This window comes from Elephantulus edwardii, unplaced genomic scaffold, assembly GCF_000299155.1.
Source record: "Elephantulus edwardii isolate Elephantulus edwardi_28Jun2011 unplaced genomic scaffold, EleEdw1.0 scaffold00130, whole genome shotgun sequence".
Taxonomy (NCBI): domain Eukaryota; kingdom Metazoa; phylum Chordata; class Mammalia; order Macroscelidea; family Macroscelididae; genus Elephantulus; species Elephantulus edwardii.
The window spans coordinates 5033201-5049438 of record NW_006399880.1 but is presented as its reverse complement, the minus strand read 5'-3'; the positions used below and the strand labels follow the sequence as shown (position 1 = coordinate 5049438).

The following is a 16238-nucleotide window of genomic DNA, read 5'->3' as shown; positions in this document are numbered from 1 at the left end:
AGAACTAAATATGCTCATTGAAAAGCTCTATTAATTGCTACACATTAAGTTGATCTGAACTTTTTCCCAGAAGAAAAAGTATCTTTTCCCAGCTTTGGAACTTAGCTGCAACTTGAGGACTGGGTAAGAAATCTCACTCTGAAAATGTAGTGGGACTCTAAAGGGATAATTAGGAATTATTTAAATACTTACAGGTCATCTGTGTTTCCAAAGCCACTCTACATCGCCAGCTTTTTCAGGAGCAAAGAGTGGTCTGTGAGTCACCTAAGAGTCTGCTTAAAATGCAAAGTAAGGAAATCAGGAGCCTAAGAATCTGCTTTTTCTCAAGTATCTTGGCAGTTATAACACAAATAGAACTTTGAGAACCACTGTTAAGAGATTAGAGTTATTATTACTTCTACCTACTTGGAAAACAAACAACAACAAAAAAATCCAGACTATCAAATTTGCTGCAAATCCAATGACCCTTGGATTTGCCTAAAGATATTCTTTTTAATTGATTTCACATCTTTGTGTCATGAATTAGATAATTTACTTCACCTTGTATAAGGTAAAATTAGTGTTCTATCCAATAAAGGTGTATTTTATCAATATTAAGATAGTGTCTACCTAACTTACTCTAAACTTAAGTGCACTGTTTAAGTTACATCCTAAACTTAAGTGCCTTGGATTTACTCTTTCAGGAGCCCAAGCAAGAAGTGAGGAATCCTGGTCTCCTAAGGTCTTTGTATGTTAGGGTAAGTAGCTTAGCTTCTCCGAACCTCTCTGTCTTATGTACAAATTGCTAATGTGAGTGCTCACAGCTTTGAGATTGAACCCATGGTTCAGTCAGAGTTATTCTAGACGGGGATCATGCCCTGTTTTTCTACATTCAAAAGTCATGCTCTGTGACCATGAGTTGAGTTCAGAAGGTGACAGGGTAAGTAGTCAGAGAAATGCTTAAAGAAAACCCCACCCATGAGATCAGTTGTGACTGAGGACATTCTATAATACACACCTATAAATACTAATTATAAATAAAGACAGTTTTAGACCAGAGTTAGCTAGCCACACAGAAATGTGGTTAAATCTGTTAGGCTGAGTCATGAAGCCACATACCTGCTGTTTTCCTCAGACAGGGAAATGTTTCGGGGTGGGGAGCCTAAACGTTCCACTCTGAGGGCTGTGCCTGATTACAGCCAGAAAAGACCTCATTAATTCTGCCAACAAATTTTTATTGAGTGCCTACTACCAACACAGTAACTGAGGTAATGAGAGGTAGGTGCATCAGAAATGGTGAGATTGGCCCAGGATAGGGCAGGGTTCAGAGCAATTTTGCATAGGGTCGCTATGAGTAGTGTCGATTGGACGGCACATAACAACAACTATGTGCTAGGCAGTAGTGTGTTAAATACCCAATCTTGAACCATGACAAGTCCTGTTCTTTCATGGAGCTAAGATTCCAGTTAGGGAAAGAGATGATAAACAATTTTAACAAATGAATCCATGATAAGGGCATAAAATATATGGAAGATGGGGGTTCAAGGCTAGAAGTCTTATTATGCGCTGTCCACGTGTCCAGCCACCACATTATGCAGGTGGAGAAGTTGAAGCAGAAGTTTCTTAAATTGAAACAACAAGCTTTTTATCAGCAGAGATGGTAGTGGAACTGTCTTCCTGCAAAGTCAACCCTTTCTTCACAGACTTCCCAGTATTACTTTACTGCTCTTTCGTCGTCTATGCTTTAGAGCCCAGCACGCAGGGAGGGAAGATAAAGTCTCAGCGTTGTCTTGTTGGAACCAAGACTCAACAATCCTTTCCATATCCACAGCCCAGCGAGCAGCCTGGCGGGGCGGGGCCTCACGCGCCCGCCGGCGCGTCCAGCAGGTGGCAGCATCGAGCGGCCGCGCCCCCTGCGCTGCCACCCCACGAGCCCGCATCATGGATGTCGAGCTCTCCTATTTCGCTTTGCACGCCTTGGAATCCGAGACCCCAAGCAAGGACCAGGATTCATGAACCGGTCGCAGAGGCCCGAGCAGGGGCCTCTGGCTCCCGACTCTGGCCGAGAGGTGAGTCCTGGGGCGAGTCGTGGCTCCCCTGCCCGGGCGGGGACGCCTGCCCAGCAGAACTGGTGCCCGCGCTGCCCCCGCCCTGCTCCCTGCGGTCCACACCCCCTTTGGGCTCCGAAGTGGCTGGGCTGCCAGAGCCGGTGCGCGCGAGCAGCGCTGCCAGGACGCCACTGCCTGGGACTCGGGTCCACGCAGAGGGAGGACCAGAGCGCCTGGGTCCTCCCATCTCCTCCTCCTCCGCCTCCTCCTTCCTGCCCTCACCTGCGCCTTTCCTAGTCCACTGGCCTTCAAGGCCAGTGCCAACAGCCCAGCCTGCGATAGCATAGCAGAGGGAGAGGGAGCACCTGAGGATACGGAGCTGGCATCCACTGCCTTTTCACCCCCCAGGTGATGTGTGAGGTGCGAGAAACAGAAGATTTAAAAGGCAACCCGGGCCTGCGTATTGAATGAAAGATCCAGTGCAAAGGCATCACCATGAACACGAGCAGTAAGTGGATCCCTCCTCTCCTTTGCCATGGGAACAAGGGTGGGGGCGGAGGTGCAGGAGCCTGTGCTGGGGCTGCCTGGCAGGCAGGAAGCCTGGCATCTGCGGGGACACGTGGCCCCCAGACTCCTTCTTGGTGCTTTCTGTGCCCCTGGGCGGAGAGACCCAAGTCTAGCTTCCCATGACAATTTTGCTGATATTCTACTGGCAGCGCCCATTGCTTGTGCTGAAGAGACTGCTTGTCTCCTTCCAGCGATGCCTGGGAAGGCCTAGGAAGCAGGAGGGCTGGCCATTGTCTGACTGTGGGGGGCCCTGAGGAGACTCCCCCACAGGTCTGGAAAGCCCTGGAGGGGCCTGCTTGTCCAGACCTGGGAGGTGGGAAGACCAGCTGGGAGTGGGTGGGTGTGGGCCAGCAGTGGAGGAGAAAGAGCAGTTTGATAAACAAATCATTAAGAAGCTACCTTTGGGTTTTGGGAGATTGTGAAACACGCAGCCCCTCCAGCATCAGGGCTCAGGAAGTGTCTTCACACACCTATGTGCTGTTTAGCCACCCCTGAGAAAGGGAAAAGGGGGCAAGCCCTTTGGCCACAGGGTCTGTCATGCCAGAGGCAACAACTGCTTTTCAGAGCCCAGATCAGACATCTTGCTGGCAGTTGGGCCTCGGCTGCTGAGAAATGCAGTCAGAACTATAAGGGAGGCACTGTCTATCAGCATGGGCAGCAGCAGGAGCACAGGCCGGCAGTCCTCTAGGAAGAGAGATCAAGCTTGTCTGGGTCATTCCGGCGCTGGGTGGGGTTGTTGAACTAGCAGACCCCTGTAAAGGGTGCTTCCCTCCGGTCTGTGATCTTTACTGGCAGTCTCCTTTTTGGATCTCAGATTGTTAATCTGTAGAATGAGGATTGAATTTGAGACATTGCTCAGGGTCCTTCTAAATCTACGAATCACAAGTTTCTTTACAAAAAGCTAGGACTAAGAAACGAGCAAAAAACCCCACAGTACTTTATGAAATTGTGAAGAGACAAAACTTGCTATTTCTCTGTTTTCTCATTCTATTTTTCCCATTTCAAGTTTGTTGGCATCGAAAGGAGGGAAACAAAGCCCAAGCCATGGAGATGAAAACGAAGTCTATTTATTTACTATGTATTTGTATGACTCATATCTCGGCTGTCTTCCTTTGTGTATTACATATCTATGCTAAGCAAGCCAGTGTGGCTGGACGCTCAGTCTCTTACAGCCAAAGATTTCTGCCTCTTGAGTTTGAGAGTCGGTGTGGAATGGTGTTCTGGCTCCATACCAGGCTCAGGGAAAACAAAAGTCTGTGTACCTTGGGCCACATATTTGCATGTGTGCTCTTAGGGAAATAGAGATGTATGCTGCCTGTCACTTCTCAATACCTCTAGGAAAAAAATATGTATTTGTGGGAGTCCTTTCATGAAATGACAGAAGAGAAAGATGGCTCATCTGTTTTTCAAGGTGTTGAGAAATGAGGTAATAGACAGCTGGCTCCCTTTGCGTTTCTCCCCCTGGAATTCTAAAGAACTCTTATCTCGGTATTCCTAAATAAAGGAAAGAAGAATTTTCACTTTTTTTTTTTATAGACATAGTGGTCAACAGTTGAATATGAAGGAAAACAAGACAAATTGACCTTCCAGCTTCAGATCCTTTTTTTCACAGTCTGTTTTGCAGTCAGTGGAGAATAGAGAGTAGAATGGGGTGGGTGGTCTTGGGAAATGCTGAGTCTCACCCTCCCCCAGGAAAAGGAAGTACTTCCTTAAAGAGGTTTCCCAGGAGAAACCTGGAAAAGTGATCCCAGCTCCAGGCTCAGAGGCTGAGATCCTTCAGCTTCCTGGAGGCTCCTCCCAGCCCTGTGGAGAGAAGAGAAATCACACTTGACACAAGAGAAGGAGTGACATGGGGTCAGAAGGTAATGAGGGCAGGGCACTGTCAGGAAGTCTTTGGAGTGACTTGGCCTAAGCAAAAAGGCTCTCGCCTTTGAGATGTAAAAGTCTTGACTTAATTCTCATGCCTGAAAATTGTCCCTAATAGAAACTCTTACATAAGTTTTCCTTAACTCCATGTGTTGAGTTTTCGCTTACCGCCCTGCCACCTTGCTATAATACTCATGACCAGACTGTGAGGTGGGCATCATTACTCCCTTTGTATAGGGAAACTTGCCCAAGATCCTGCATTTAGATATTGACTTCTGAACGGCCCTTGAATTTATGGCACATCTGATGGTGTGTGTAGTGCCTAACTGTATCATTTGAAGGAGAGCAGCACCGAGCTGTAGTGGGTCTCAGTCCACAGAGCTCTGGCTCTGGAATCAGGTAGCCCGCATTCCAGTCCTCTTTTTCTTGCTTATTAAATAGCTCTGTGGTCTTCAGCATGGTTATCTCATATGCAAAACAAGACTACTTCAACTTGGAATTGCAATTAAATGTACTTTCATATAAAATATAGAGCATGATGCATGTTTGGTACTGCCCTTGGAATGACGGAGGGTCATTGCTATTGCTATGGTCATTGTTATGGAGCTCTGGTGGCCTAGTGGTAAGGAGTTGTGCTGGCAACCCAAAGTACCCTGTTCAAATCCACCATCTGCTCCAAAGAAAAGGATGGGCAGTCTCCCGTCCCATGTGATTAACTGCCTCTGGAAACCTGCTGGAGGGTCAGCTATGGATCGGTTCTGACTCAGTGGTGCACAACAGCATGGCCACTGTTGTCTTTTTACTTGGAGAGGTCGAAATGCAGTCTCTCAGACATCACATGGTCATGAATTGTGAGGATTACCTCCTGTGTGCTTTTGAGGAACAAATGAGCTAATATATGAGAGAAATAACTGGTAAACATGCTAATTGTTTGTATTAGTGAAAAATACAACTTATGAACAACAAAAGCAAGAGTATGGTCAATCTGTGACCCTTCCGTGTGAAGTGAAGTTTTATCTGAATCTTTCTTCTGAAATAAAGCTGAGAATTAACACACCAAAAGGCAGAAAATGGAGAGAAACAGGTTCATTTTCAACAGATTGAAGTCAGGGGAGTGGTACAAACCTCAGTAGAATGTAACAGGCAGGTTGTGACCTTTGTAGTCACCAAAGTGTGGTAAGGGGCCTCCTTGAAAAGAAACAAAACTTCAAAAGTCAGCTGTCCTGCTAAGAAAGGCCCACATCCTCTCTTTAGCCTGGGCTAAAGCTGAGATAGTCCGTTGCCTTGGGTGCGGGGCTTACGAGGAGAAAGGGGAATAGGGCAGCCATGTTCACGTTGGCTTCTGTGGGCTGCACACGTTGAGCCCTGTTCCAAGGATCTATCATGTGCCTCCTGACCCACTGAAGCAGGCCCTTTCATCCAATCCAATAATTTTCTACCCTTCAAACTCCTGCATCACCTTCTGCATAAAATGCAGATTCCTATTACTTTTAAGAAGAGAGTAAAAATTCATCAGCAAGGGCTTGCAGGGTCACTCCTGCCCAGCCTCAGCTCGTCCACGCTGTGCTGCTCTCTTTATTCTGGTTGCATGCATGTCCTTCCATTTCCTCTCAGGGTCCTGCTTCTGCCCCCTTTTTTCGCTAACTGTGTGGAAAGTTCTAGCTCCCTAGCACCAGCCCCTTTCAGGCTGGCCTCCACACCCTTAAGAACTGCAAAAACCTTCTTGCCCCTCAGCCCAGCAAATGGTATGTCCTGGATAAGTGTTCTTGTCCCTGTTCCTCCAGGGCCTTCCTCTATCATTACAGCCCCTCCCATGCTGTGTTCAGTGGCTGAAGCCCACATCCTGCTGGTCAACAAGCCTGGAGAGAGTTATGGTGTGTAGCCCTTAGCAAGGACAAAGGACACATTCTGGGGCATGTCTTGATTCTGGTTTATGCATGGGCCATCTTTCTGAACACAAAGACCAAGAAAGGAGTGAAACCCGCACCTCTAACTCCACACAGTTGTCAGAGACATGATGGCACCAGAGACCTGATGCATAGATTCTTAGACAAAAAGCAGTCTTTGATTATTCCCTGCTCTCTGTTGGCCTCAGGAGTTCTCAAGCCCTTGGGCCAAAGCAAGAGGAGACTGAGTTGATCATAATTTGCTGGAGGCCCTGGGCTCGCCACGCGTGTGGCTTTTAATGAGATGTCTCCATGTCACATTAAGAGCCAGACTTCTCTTTGTGTGTGTGTGTGTGTGTGTGTGTGTGTGTGTGTGTGTGTGTGTGTGTTTTCAGTAATGAAAATGGATTTCTTTTTTTCTGCTTTTCACCTTGGGTTACAGTCATTTTTTTTTCCTTTTCTTTTTATTTTTTTAAATTAATTTTAATGAATGTTTACAGAGATTTTGGATTTCCATACATTCATTGTTGCATTTTTCTCCCTGACCTCCCCTCACCCCAGTTGGCTCTTCTCTTTGAAAAAGTAAAAGAAATATTATTTCATTGCTATACAACCCCCCCCCCCTCAAGTACACTCCACTATTCAACCTTCAGTCTGGACTCCTGTCATAACCATAATACCCAATCATATATTGCTTTAAAAAAAAAAGAGCCAAACTTCTCACATGAGTCAGAATCATGAGACCTCCCAGCATCCTTGAGCTTGGGTGAGTGTGTCATGTTTGTTGTTGTTGTGTGCCGTCGAGTTGCCTGCGATTCATAGCGACCTTATATACAACAACAGCCCTACACCCTGCTCTATCCTGTGCCAATCTCACTGTCTCCAACACACCTACTCTGCTTACTCCAGTCACTGAATCAATCCACCTCATAGAGGGTCTTCCTCTTTTGTGCTGTCCCTCCACCCTCCCAAGCATGACATCCCTCTCCAAGGACTGGTCCCTCCTTGCAGCATGTCCAAAGTCTGTCAGATGGAGCTTCAGAATCCTTGCCTCCAAGGAGCACCTTGGCGCCTCTCCAGGATGAATCTGTTTGTTCTCCTAGCAGTCCATGGTATATTCAATACTCTTCTGCAGCACCACAGCTCAAAGGCATCAATTCTCCTTCTATCATCCCTACTCATAAATGTGCCTTTCTTTCTGCTATCTGATCTTTAGCAATGATTTGTATGTTAATAATTTATTTGTTTAGACTAGCATTTGTAATATTAGAATAGTAAGGGGTCTTAATACTAGGCAAGGGATCATATATACCCCCCTCAAAAAAGATAAGTCTTGGAGAAAGTACCACAGTATCTTGGAGAAAATACCACCAGTGTGCTCCCTGGCAACAAGGATGGTGAAGCTTCATTTCACCTACTTTGAGCATGTTGTTAGGAGAGGTTATTAGAGATATCTTGCTTACAAAGGTGAAAGGTCAGCAAAAGAGAGGAAGACCCTCAAATGAGATGGACTGATCTACAGCAATCATCTCAAGTGTGTTGGGGATGATAAGGAACGGTGCAGGTTAAGACAGAGTTCAGATATGTTATTCACAGGGTTGCTATGTTGTTGTTGTTGGGGGCTATTGAGTCGTAGACGACTCATAGGGACCCTATGAACAAAAGGCCTGAGCATGTAGAGTTTCCAGAAGCAAGCCATTTCAGAAGTGGATGCCACTCCCTCTTCCAGGCTTGTTTTAATTGGGAAGCTCCACCAAACACTGTCCACCATGGGTAACCATTATCTATGACTTGCTGAGTCCTGCTCAACACTTAACAACAGCAGCTTAACAACAGCAACTCCTTCAAAGGTGTGGAACAGACACCATCAGACTGGGCTGTGAAGAACTTGAGCTTTGGGGTACAGATTCTTGAATTCAAATCATTATCTATTGTATGCTCTGTGTGACCTGGAACACAATGGATAACTTTTCTGAGCCTGAATATCATCATGTGTATAATGGAAGTAACAGTGCACGGTCTACATAAAAGGGTCTCAAGAGACAGAGTTGAAATAGAGATGACCATCAAGTAGAGTTAAGTTGTGGAATGATGGAATCTTGACAACCAAATTCTGCTTGTCAGTGAGACTGTTCTGCTGGTATTGCAGCCAATGCTGCCTTTTTTCGGTAGGAGAGTCCTCGCTGTCCACAAGACTGAAGAGAGAGGACTAACCTGGCACTGTATCCAGTATGGGTTGAAAAGGGAAGACAGGAAATGAGGATCCCAGATAAGAGACAATTGCTACAGTTCATCTAAGGCATGAAGGCTGAGATTGTGGTGGCTTTACAATTAGAAACATGCAAATCCTTTGGGGAATAAAAGTTATATGGCCTGACACCTGATTGGAAATGGAGTGAAGTAAAGGCTTCTACTGGCTTTGGTCTTGGCCAGGGAAGGACAGCAAGTTGAGGAGAGTTAAATAAGAAGACTCTTCACAAGGATAAATAGGGATGTCTTTATAGACAGCTAATAGCAGGGGTTCATTATCCACTCCACTGCCGATTCCCCAGGCCTGAAAGACAGGAGAAGAAACCAGAGACCCACTGGACTGTGGGCTGAGGGGCCTGCCCGTCAGGACCTGTGGGTGGCCTCTGTTCCAAAGGGGAACCTCGCCCAAGGCCACACTGCAAGAAAGGGGCCAGGATAATACTACCTTGACCCCTTGCTCTTTCTTCCCTCTGCCCTCCTCCCAGTACTCTGCATTGGCTGAATACCTGAAGCCAGGGTTTTCAACCAGTAGCCAGAGGACATTAGAAGTACTTGATACATAGTAATCAGCCTCCTGGGGCACAATGAGATTAGATGCAGAGCGAGTGAAGCGGGAGGGCGGAAATTAAGACTCCAGCACAAGGCACAGGATGACCTGATGACCTTCCTCCGTAATCTCATAGCCCAGCCCTTGAACTCTAAGAATTCCATCTAAGAGGGAACCTCTACAAAACCAAAGCAGTGCCCTGCCCTCCAAAGAGATTTTAACTTTGCAAGACAGATAAGATAGAGATAATTTATGACTGTAGAGATTTAAACCACTACCCACCGGAGCTCCCTGCAACAAAAAAAGTGCTTCCTAAATGAATGAAGTATTTGTTGTTGTATGCTGTTGAGTCACTTGTGACTCATAACGACCTTATGTACAACAACTCTGAACCCTACTTTATCCTGTGCTAACCTTATTTTCTCTAACACACCTACCCCCATTACTCCAGTCACTGAATCAGTCCATCTCATTGAGGGTCTTCCTCTTCTGCGCTATCCCTCAACCATCCCAAACATGATGTCCCCTCCAAGGACTGGTCCCTCCTTGAAACATGCCCAAAGTGTGTCAGATGACGCTTCAGAATCCTTGCCTCCAAGGAGTAGCCTGGTTTAACCCTCTCCAGGTTGAACCTGTTTGTTCTCCTGGCAGTTGATGATGTATTCCTTGCTCTTCAGTACTCTGGAGAGGTCCCTGACAGCAAACTTTCCCAATGCAATTTGTCTTTTTATTTCTTGGCTGCTGGTACCAAGAGTGTTGATTGTGGAGCCAAGCAAACTAAAGCTGTTAACAATCTCAACCTCTTCATCATCTATCATGAATGAAGTACTTATTGACATATAACTACTTGACCTACTGGCAAGAAGCTGCAGTGCAATCTTAAAGGCACAGGGTTCAAATCCACCAGCTGCTTCTTGGGAGAAGGATGGACAGTAACCTCCCATGTGATTAACTGCCTCTGAAAACCTGCCAGAGAGTCATCTATGTGTCAGTTCTGACTCAACAGTACACAGCAACAACAAGGGCCTTGGCGGTACAATGTAAGGAACCATTTTAAGATCATCTTAAAACGACAGGAAAAAAACCACGGAGGTTTTTTCGGCACCTTGTTGGTTAAATTATTCTTGGGTCATTTTTACAGGCACAGACTAGAGCCAGAGCATCATGCTGTGTGGGCCCACCCTCTTTACTCTCTATGACTTTGGGCAGATAACGTACCATCTCTGTATATCAGTCTGCAACCATAATGAGAATCACATGTTGTTATGTACCACTGAGTTGGAATCAACACATAGCTGACCCTTCAGCAGGTTTTCAGAGGCAGAAATGTCACATGAAAGAAAATTACCCATATTTCTCCTCAGGATGACCTGGTGGATTCGAACCCTAGGCCTCTGAGTTGGCAGTGCAACTCCTTACCACTGAGCCACCAAAGCTCCCTAAGCACAAGGAGAATCACATGTAGGTGATAAAGGCATCTGTCATAGAAGTATGATAAAGAGTAAATAAGTAAGTAGTGTGGATTGCTTAAATCACTGTCTGGCATATATAACAAACCAAATGTAGCCAGTTGCCACTGAATCAAGTCTAACTCATAGAGTTACGTGTGTTACAGAGTAGAATAGCACTAGAGTTTTCTTCCTTTTTAGGTAGCAGATCACGAGGCTGCCACTGATCCAGTACTTCACCCAAGCTCACTGCCATGAAGTGCTCCACTGGATTTCTGAAGCTGAAAGCTTTACAGGAGACTGTCCGTGTTTCTCCTTAGAAACCACTGGTGGATTTGAACCACTAACCCTTCAGTCAGCAGCCCAACATGTTATGTAATATTTGCACCACATGGGAAACAGAAAGTGTTTCTAAATAATAAGTAATTTATTTAACAAGCGTTATTTTTTAAGTAGGCAACATTGTGATCGATAGAGAAAAGATTGAAACTTTAAAAATGACTTTATCTTATTTGGATTCACGATCAACAGCCTTGGTATCAGCAGCCAGGACATCAGAAGACAGACATATTGCACTGGGAAAATCTGAAGTTAGGGACCTCTCCAAATTATTGAAGAATAGTTATGTCAGTCTGAGGACTGAGGTGTGCCTGACTGAGGCCATGGTCTTTGTAATCATTTGCTATGTAACTGAGATCTGAACAGTGTGTAAAGATGACAGAAGAATAATTAATGCCGTTGATCTGTGGTATTGGAGAAGAATACTGAATATCCCCGAACTGCCAAAAGAACAAACCAGTATGTCTTAGAAAGGGTACAGCCAGAGTGTTCCTTGGAGGCAAAGATGATAAAGCTTTGTCTCACATACTTTGAGCTTGTTGCTAGGAGAGACTATTCCTTGAAGAGGGACATCATGCTTGGAAAGGTGGAGTGGACAGCAAAGGAGAGGAAAACCCTCAACCAGATGGATTGAAACAATGGCAGAGACAGTGGTTTCACGAATGTCAGAGATTGTGAGGATGACACAGGAGAGGATAGGGTTCAGATCTGTTGTTGCTAAGGTCACTATGAGTCATGCTCAGCTCAACGGCACCCTAACAGCAACAGCAGCATCAGAGCGTTTAGTAGTGTCATCTGAATTTAAAGTCATGTTATTGGTTTTTGGTTATCTTAGTTCCTGAAAATGTCCAACATGTTGAATGAGAATTAGATTATTCATTTGTTTATTCAACAGGTACTTAACACCAACTCTGTAAGAGGCAGGATGCTAGGAGCCAAGTGGTAAATATATTCCTACTTTTATGAAATCATATACATGGAAGCAAATGTGCCAACTGGTTACCAGCATAATGGAACGTGTTTTATTTCCCATCCTCTGACCTGTACCTGGACCAGGAGGCTGTTGTAAGAACAGAGCAGGGGAACACTGCATGGTTTAAAATTAAAAAGGGACTGTGCTAGGCTTGTATTCTCTCTCCATACCTATTTAATCTGTATGCTGAACAAATTATTTGAGAAGCTAGACTCTACGAAGAGGAATGTGGCGTCAGGATTGGAGGGAGACTCATCAATAACCTGCCTTATGAAGAACACACAACCTTACTTGCTGAAAGTGAGGAGGATTTGAAACACTTGTTGCAGAAGATCGAGGAATGCAGCCTTCTATATGGATTGCATCTCAATGTCAGGAAAGCAAGGATTCTTACCACTGGACCAATAGGTAGTGACATGATGGATGGAGAAGAGATTGAAAGTGTCAATAACTTCATCTTGCTTGGGTCCACAATTAACACTCTTAGTACCAGCTGTCAGGAAGCAATGAGAAACATTACACTGGGAAAATATGCAGAAAACCTCTCCAAATTATTGAGGATTAGTGATGTCTGTTTGAGGACTAAGGTGCATCTGATATAAGTCATAGTCTTTCCAATCATTTGCTATGCATCTAAGAGTTGGAGAGTGAATAAGGATGACAGAAAAATTGATGCCTTTGAGCTGTGATGTTGGAGAAGAGCACTGAACATCCCGTGGATGGCCAAGAGAACAAACACATATGTCTTGGAGAGGGTGCAGCTGGAGTGCTTTTTGGAGGCAAGAATGATGAAGCTTTGCCTCACATACTTTGGGTGTGTTGCTAGGAAGGGTTATTTCTTGGAGAGGGACATGATGCTGGGAAGGGTGGAGGGTCATCAAAGGAGAGGAAGACCCTCAACCAGATGGATTTGATGCAGTGACTGTTGCAGTGGGCTCTTGTGTGTCAGGAAGTGTGAGAATGGCACAGGATAGAATAAGGTTCAGATCTTTTGTTCATAGGGTTTTTATGAGTCACACTCAACAACACCTAACAACAGTTCTGAGTTTTCAATGTGTTTTGATTATTTGCCTCTATATGGAAATCAAAGTTGGGATTTTTAGCTTCTTTACTAAAAAAAAAACAAAAAAAACCTATTTACAAAAAATAAAAACTAAGTTTTCAATACTGCCTCAGTTTTCCTTCCTGAGAGTAGGATGGGTAACAGTTTACCGTAGTTCTCACCACTCCTTTACAAGGATAGCTTAGTATTTTTGTGTTACATTGATACTGTAAACACTTCAGTTTTTAAAATCCAGTCTGGTAGACCACATGTAACAACAGCAAACACAGGGAACTATATGATGTATGGACACATTGAGATGTAGACACTGCTATTTCTCTCTTAATTATTATGGGAGAAAGTCTTGTCTAGAGTTAGAAACTGATTGAGATTGCCGTCCTATTAAAGTCTCCTGGAAGTGAGTGCAAGCCTGAGTGTCCTTGTTTCTGCAGCTGACTGTTCCCAGAAGGCTGATATCACATCCTGGTGGATACAGTTGGGCAAATACTAGGACAAGCCATGCCCTGCCCCTTTCCTGGAGGTCATTTCTCTTTCCAGGGAACCTAATAGTAGAAGTTAAGGCGTGACCCGAAGAATGGGGACTCTAGCCCAACTCGGTGCCTGTTCCAGCCCAGAGGTGGCTACTCATGGAAGCTGACTGTTCAAGAGGTTGTCCTGACATATAGGACTGGCCTAGCCCGGTTGAGGACATCCAGTCAATGGCACGAGCTCTGTGTCAGTCAGGTTCGTCTTTATTCCCAGCTTGCTGAGGAGTGATTGCGGATGGGCATTATCAGTGACCCCATATGGCTACTCCAGACCTTTCACTGGTCCTCATGAGGTTCTCCTCCTCAAGGAAGAGTGGGGAGAACGCGGACAGTGCTAACAGCATTTCTTTTCTTCTGTGGCAAGTAGTTTCTTCCTCAGTGAAATCTAAGTGGAGCAAAAAAATGCACAGGATGTGAAACGTAATGCCTAGTACAGAGTAGGTGCTCAGACGTATTTAATGAGTTGCTTTTGTGTGCTCCTAAGTCAAGTATGACTCTTGGCACCCCTATGAATAAAGAATCTGAACCCTGCCCCATCCTGCGACATCTCATCTCAGAAACGTTTGAGCCCATTTTTACAGTCTATCTCACCAAGTCTCTTCTCTCAAGCTCTACATTTCAAAGTACAATATCTTCTTCTAAGGACTGGCCTGCTAACAGCATCTCCAAAATAAAGTGAGATGAAGTTTTACCATCCTTGTCTTTAAAGAGCCTCCTGGTTGCACTTTTCTTCAAGATTTTTTTTTCAGTCCATGGGCTATCCAGAGCTCTTCCTCAACGCCACACCTCAAAGACATCAAATTTTCTCCTCCTCATTATTCACTGTCCAGCTTTCAGCTACATAGCAAATAATTGAAGAGACTATGACTTAGATCAGGAAGCTCTGGTAGGTCAGTGGTAAGGAATTGCACAGCAAGGCAAAGATACACGGTTTGAATCCACCAGCTGCTCTGCAGGGGAAGATGGACAATTAACTCCTGTGTGATTTACTGCCTTGAAGATTCACTTGGAGAGTCAACAGTGAGTCAGTTCTGTCTCTCCAGAACACAACAACAACATGGCTTAGTCTTCAAACTGACCTTGTTGCTCTTTAGCACGTTGGAGAGATTTCTGACAATAGACTTTCCCCTTTCTGTGAGTCTCTTGAGCTCTTGACTGCTGTACCAAGGGTGTTGATTGTGGAGCCACGTAAGATGAAATCACTGACAATTCCAGTCTTTTCTCCACCATGATGTTGCCTATTGGTCCAGCAGTGAGGATTTTTCTTTTCTGAATGTTGAGATGCAATCCACATAGAAGGCTGTAATCTTTGATCTCCTGCAGCAAGCATTTTAAGTTTTCCTCACTTTCAGCAAGCAAGGCTGTGTCGTAATGAATTAGTCATTAATAAAAGGCCTTCTCTCTTTTTACTTACTGTAGAGATCTTTCTACTCTAGATCAATCTACTGGTGATGTCAACCTTGGTGTTCTGAAAGTGCTCCAAACTCAACATAAAAGTTAACAGTCTCAGTATGTTAAAAAGAACTAAATTTTTAAAGAAAGTCTTCAACTCTCATAAGGATCCCTGGTGGTACAATTGTTAAAACACTTGGAGGCTAACTTCAAGGTTGGCAGTTCAAACTCACCAGTTGCTCTTTGATAGAAAGATAAGTCCAGCTTGTGTAAAGATTGATAGCATTTGAAAACACTACTGGGCAGTTCTACTGCCGTATGTTGTTCTTGTTGGGTGCCAATGAGTCAAGTACGACTCATAGCAAACCAATGAACAACAGATCTGAACCCTGCCCTATCCTGTGCCATCTTCACACTTCCTGACACATTAGAGCCCGTTATGGCATTCGCTGTGTCAATCTACCTAGTTGAGGAGATGCCTCTCCTTTGCTGACCCTCTGCCTTTCTCAACATCATGTCCTCGTCAAGGAATAGCCCCTCATAGCAAAATGCCCGAAGTATGTGAGGTGAAGCTTTATCATCTTTGCGCCCAAGGAGTACTCTGGCTATGCTTTCACCAAGGCATAGCTGTTTGTTCTTTTGTCCATAGGGTGTTCAGTACTCTTCTCCCAACACCACAGCTCAAAGGTATCAATTCTTCTGTCATCCTTATTAATTGCCCAACTCTCAGATGCATAGCAAAACCACTATGGCCTGAATCAGATGCACCTTAGTCCTCAAACTGACATCATTACTCCTCAAAAATTTGGAGAAGTCTCTGCAGACTCCCCAGTGCAATGCATTTTCTAATTTCTTGACTGCTGGTACCAAGGGTATTTATTATGGATCCAAGTAATATAAAGTTGTTGACAATTTCTATCTTTTCTCCATCTGTCATGGTGTTGCCTATCAGTCCAGGGTTAAGAATGTTTTCTTTCACAAAATAACAAAATAAATTAAAAAAAGAATGTTTTCTTGAGGTAGAGATGTAGTCTATAAGTATTCTGTGCTATAGAGTAACTATATAAGCTGGAATTGACTCAGTGGCAAAGGGTTTGTAGGGTTTTTTTTTTTCAGGCTTTGTTTTTTATTTATTTGTTTCAACTCTGCAGTCTGTTTATTGATAGAAACTTCATTTAACCAGTCACTTGTTGTTGTTATGTGCCGTCAGTCCCTTGCGACTCATAATGACCCTATCTATGTACAACAGCCCTAAACCCTGCTCTATCCTGTGCCAATCGCATTGCCTCTGACACACCCATCCCGATTACCTCAGTCACTGAATCAATCCACCTCATAGAGGGCCTTCCCCTC

At 44.6% G+C, this 16238-nt stretch overlaps 1 protein-coding gene across 2 annotated transcripts in view; it reads left to right on the top strand.

Annotated features, from left to right (window-relative positions):
- The first annotated feature begins 1885 nt into the window (after positions 1-1885).
- Positions 1886-16238, top strand: part of ABLIM3 (actin binding LIM protein family, member 3) — a 182103-nt gene continuing 167750 nt past the window's right edge. Inside the window, exons 1-2 of one of the 2 annotated variants that reach the window (XM_006893714.1) lie at positions 1886-2048; positions 2436-2535. In XM_006893714.1, coding sequence (XP_006893776.1) covers positions 2523-2535 — 13 coding nt within the window. In that variant the 5' untranslated portion in view covers positions 1886-2048; positions 2436-2522. Of the gene's footprint in view, positions 2049-2435; positions 2536-16238 lie in introns of those variants that run through there. The other variant, XM_006893715.1, reaches the window with a different exon arrangement.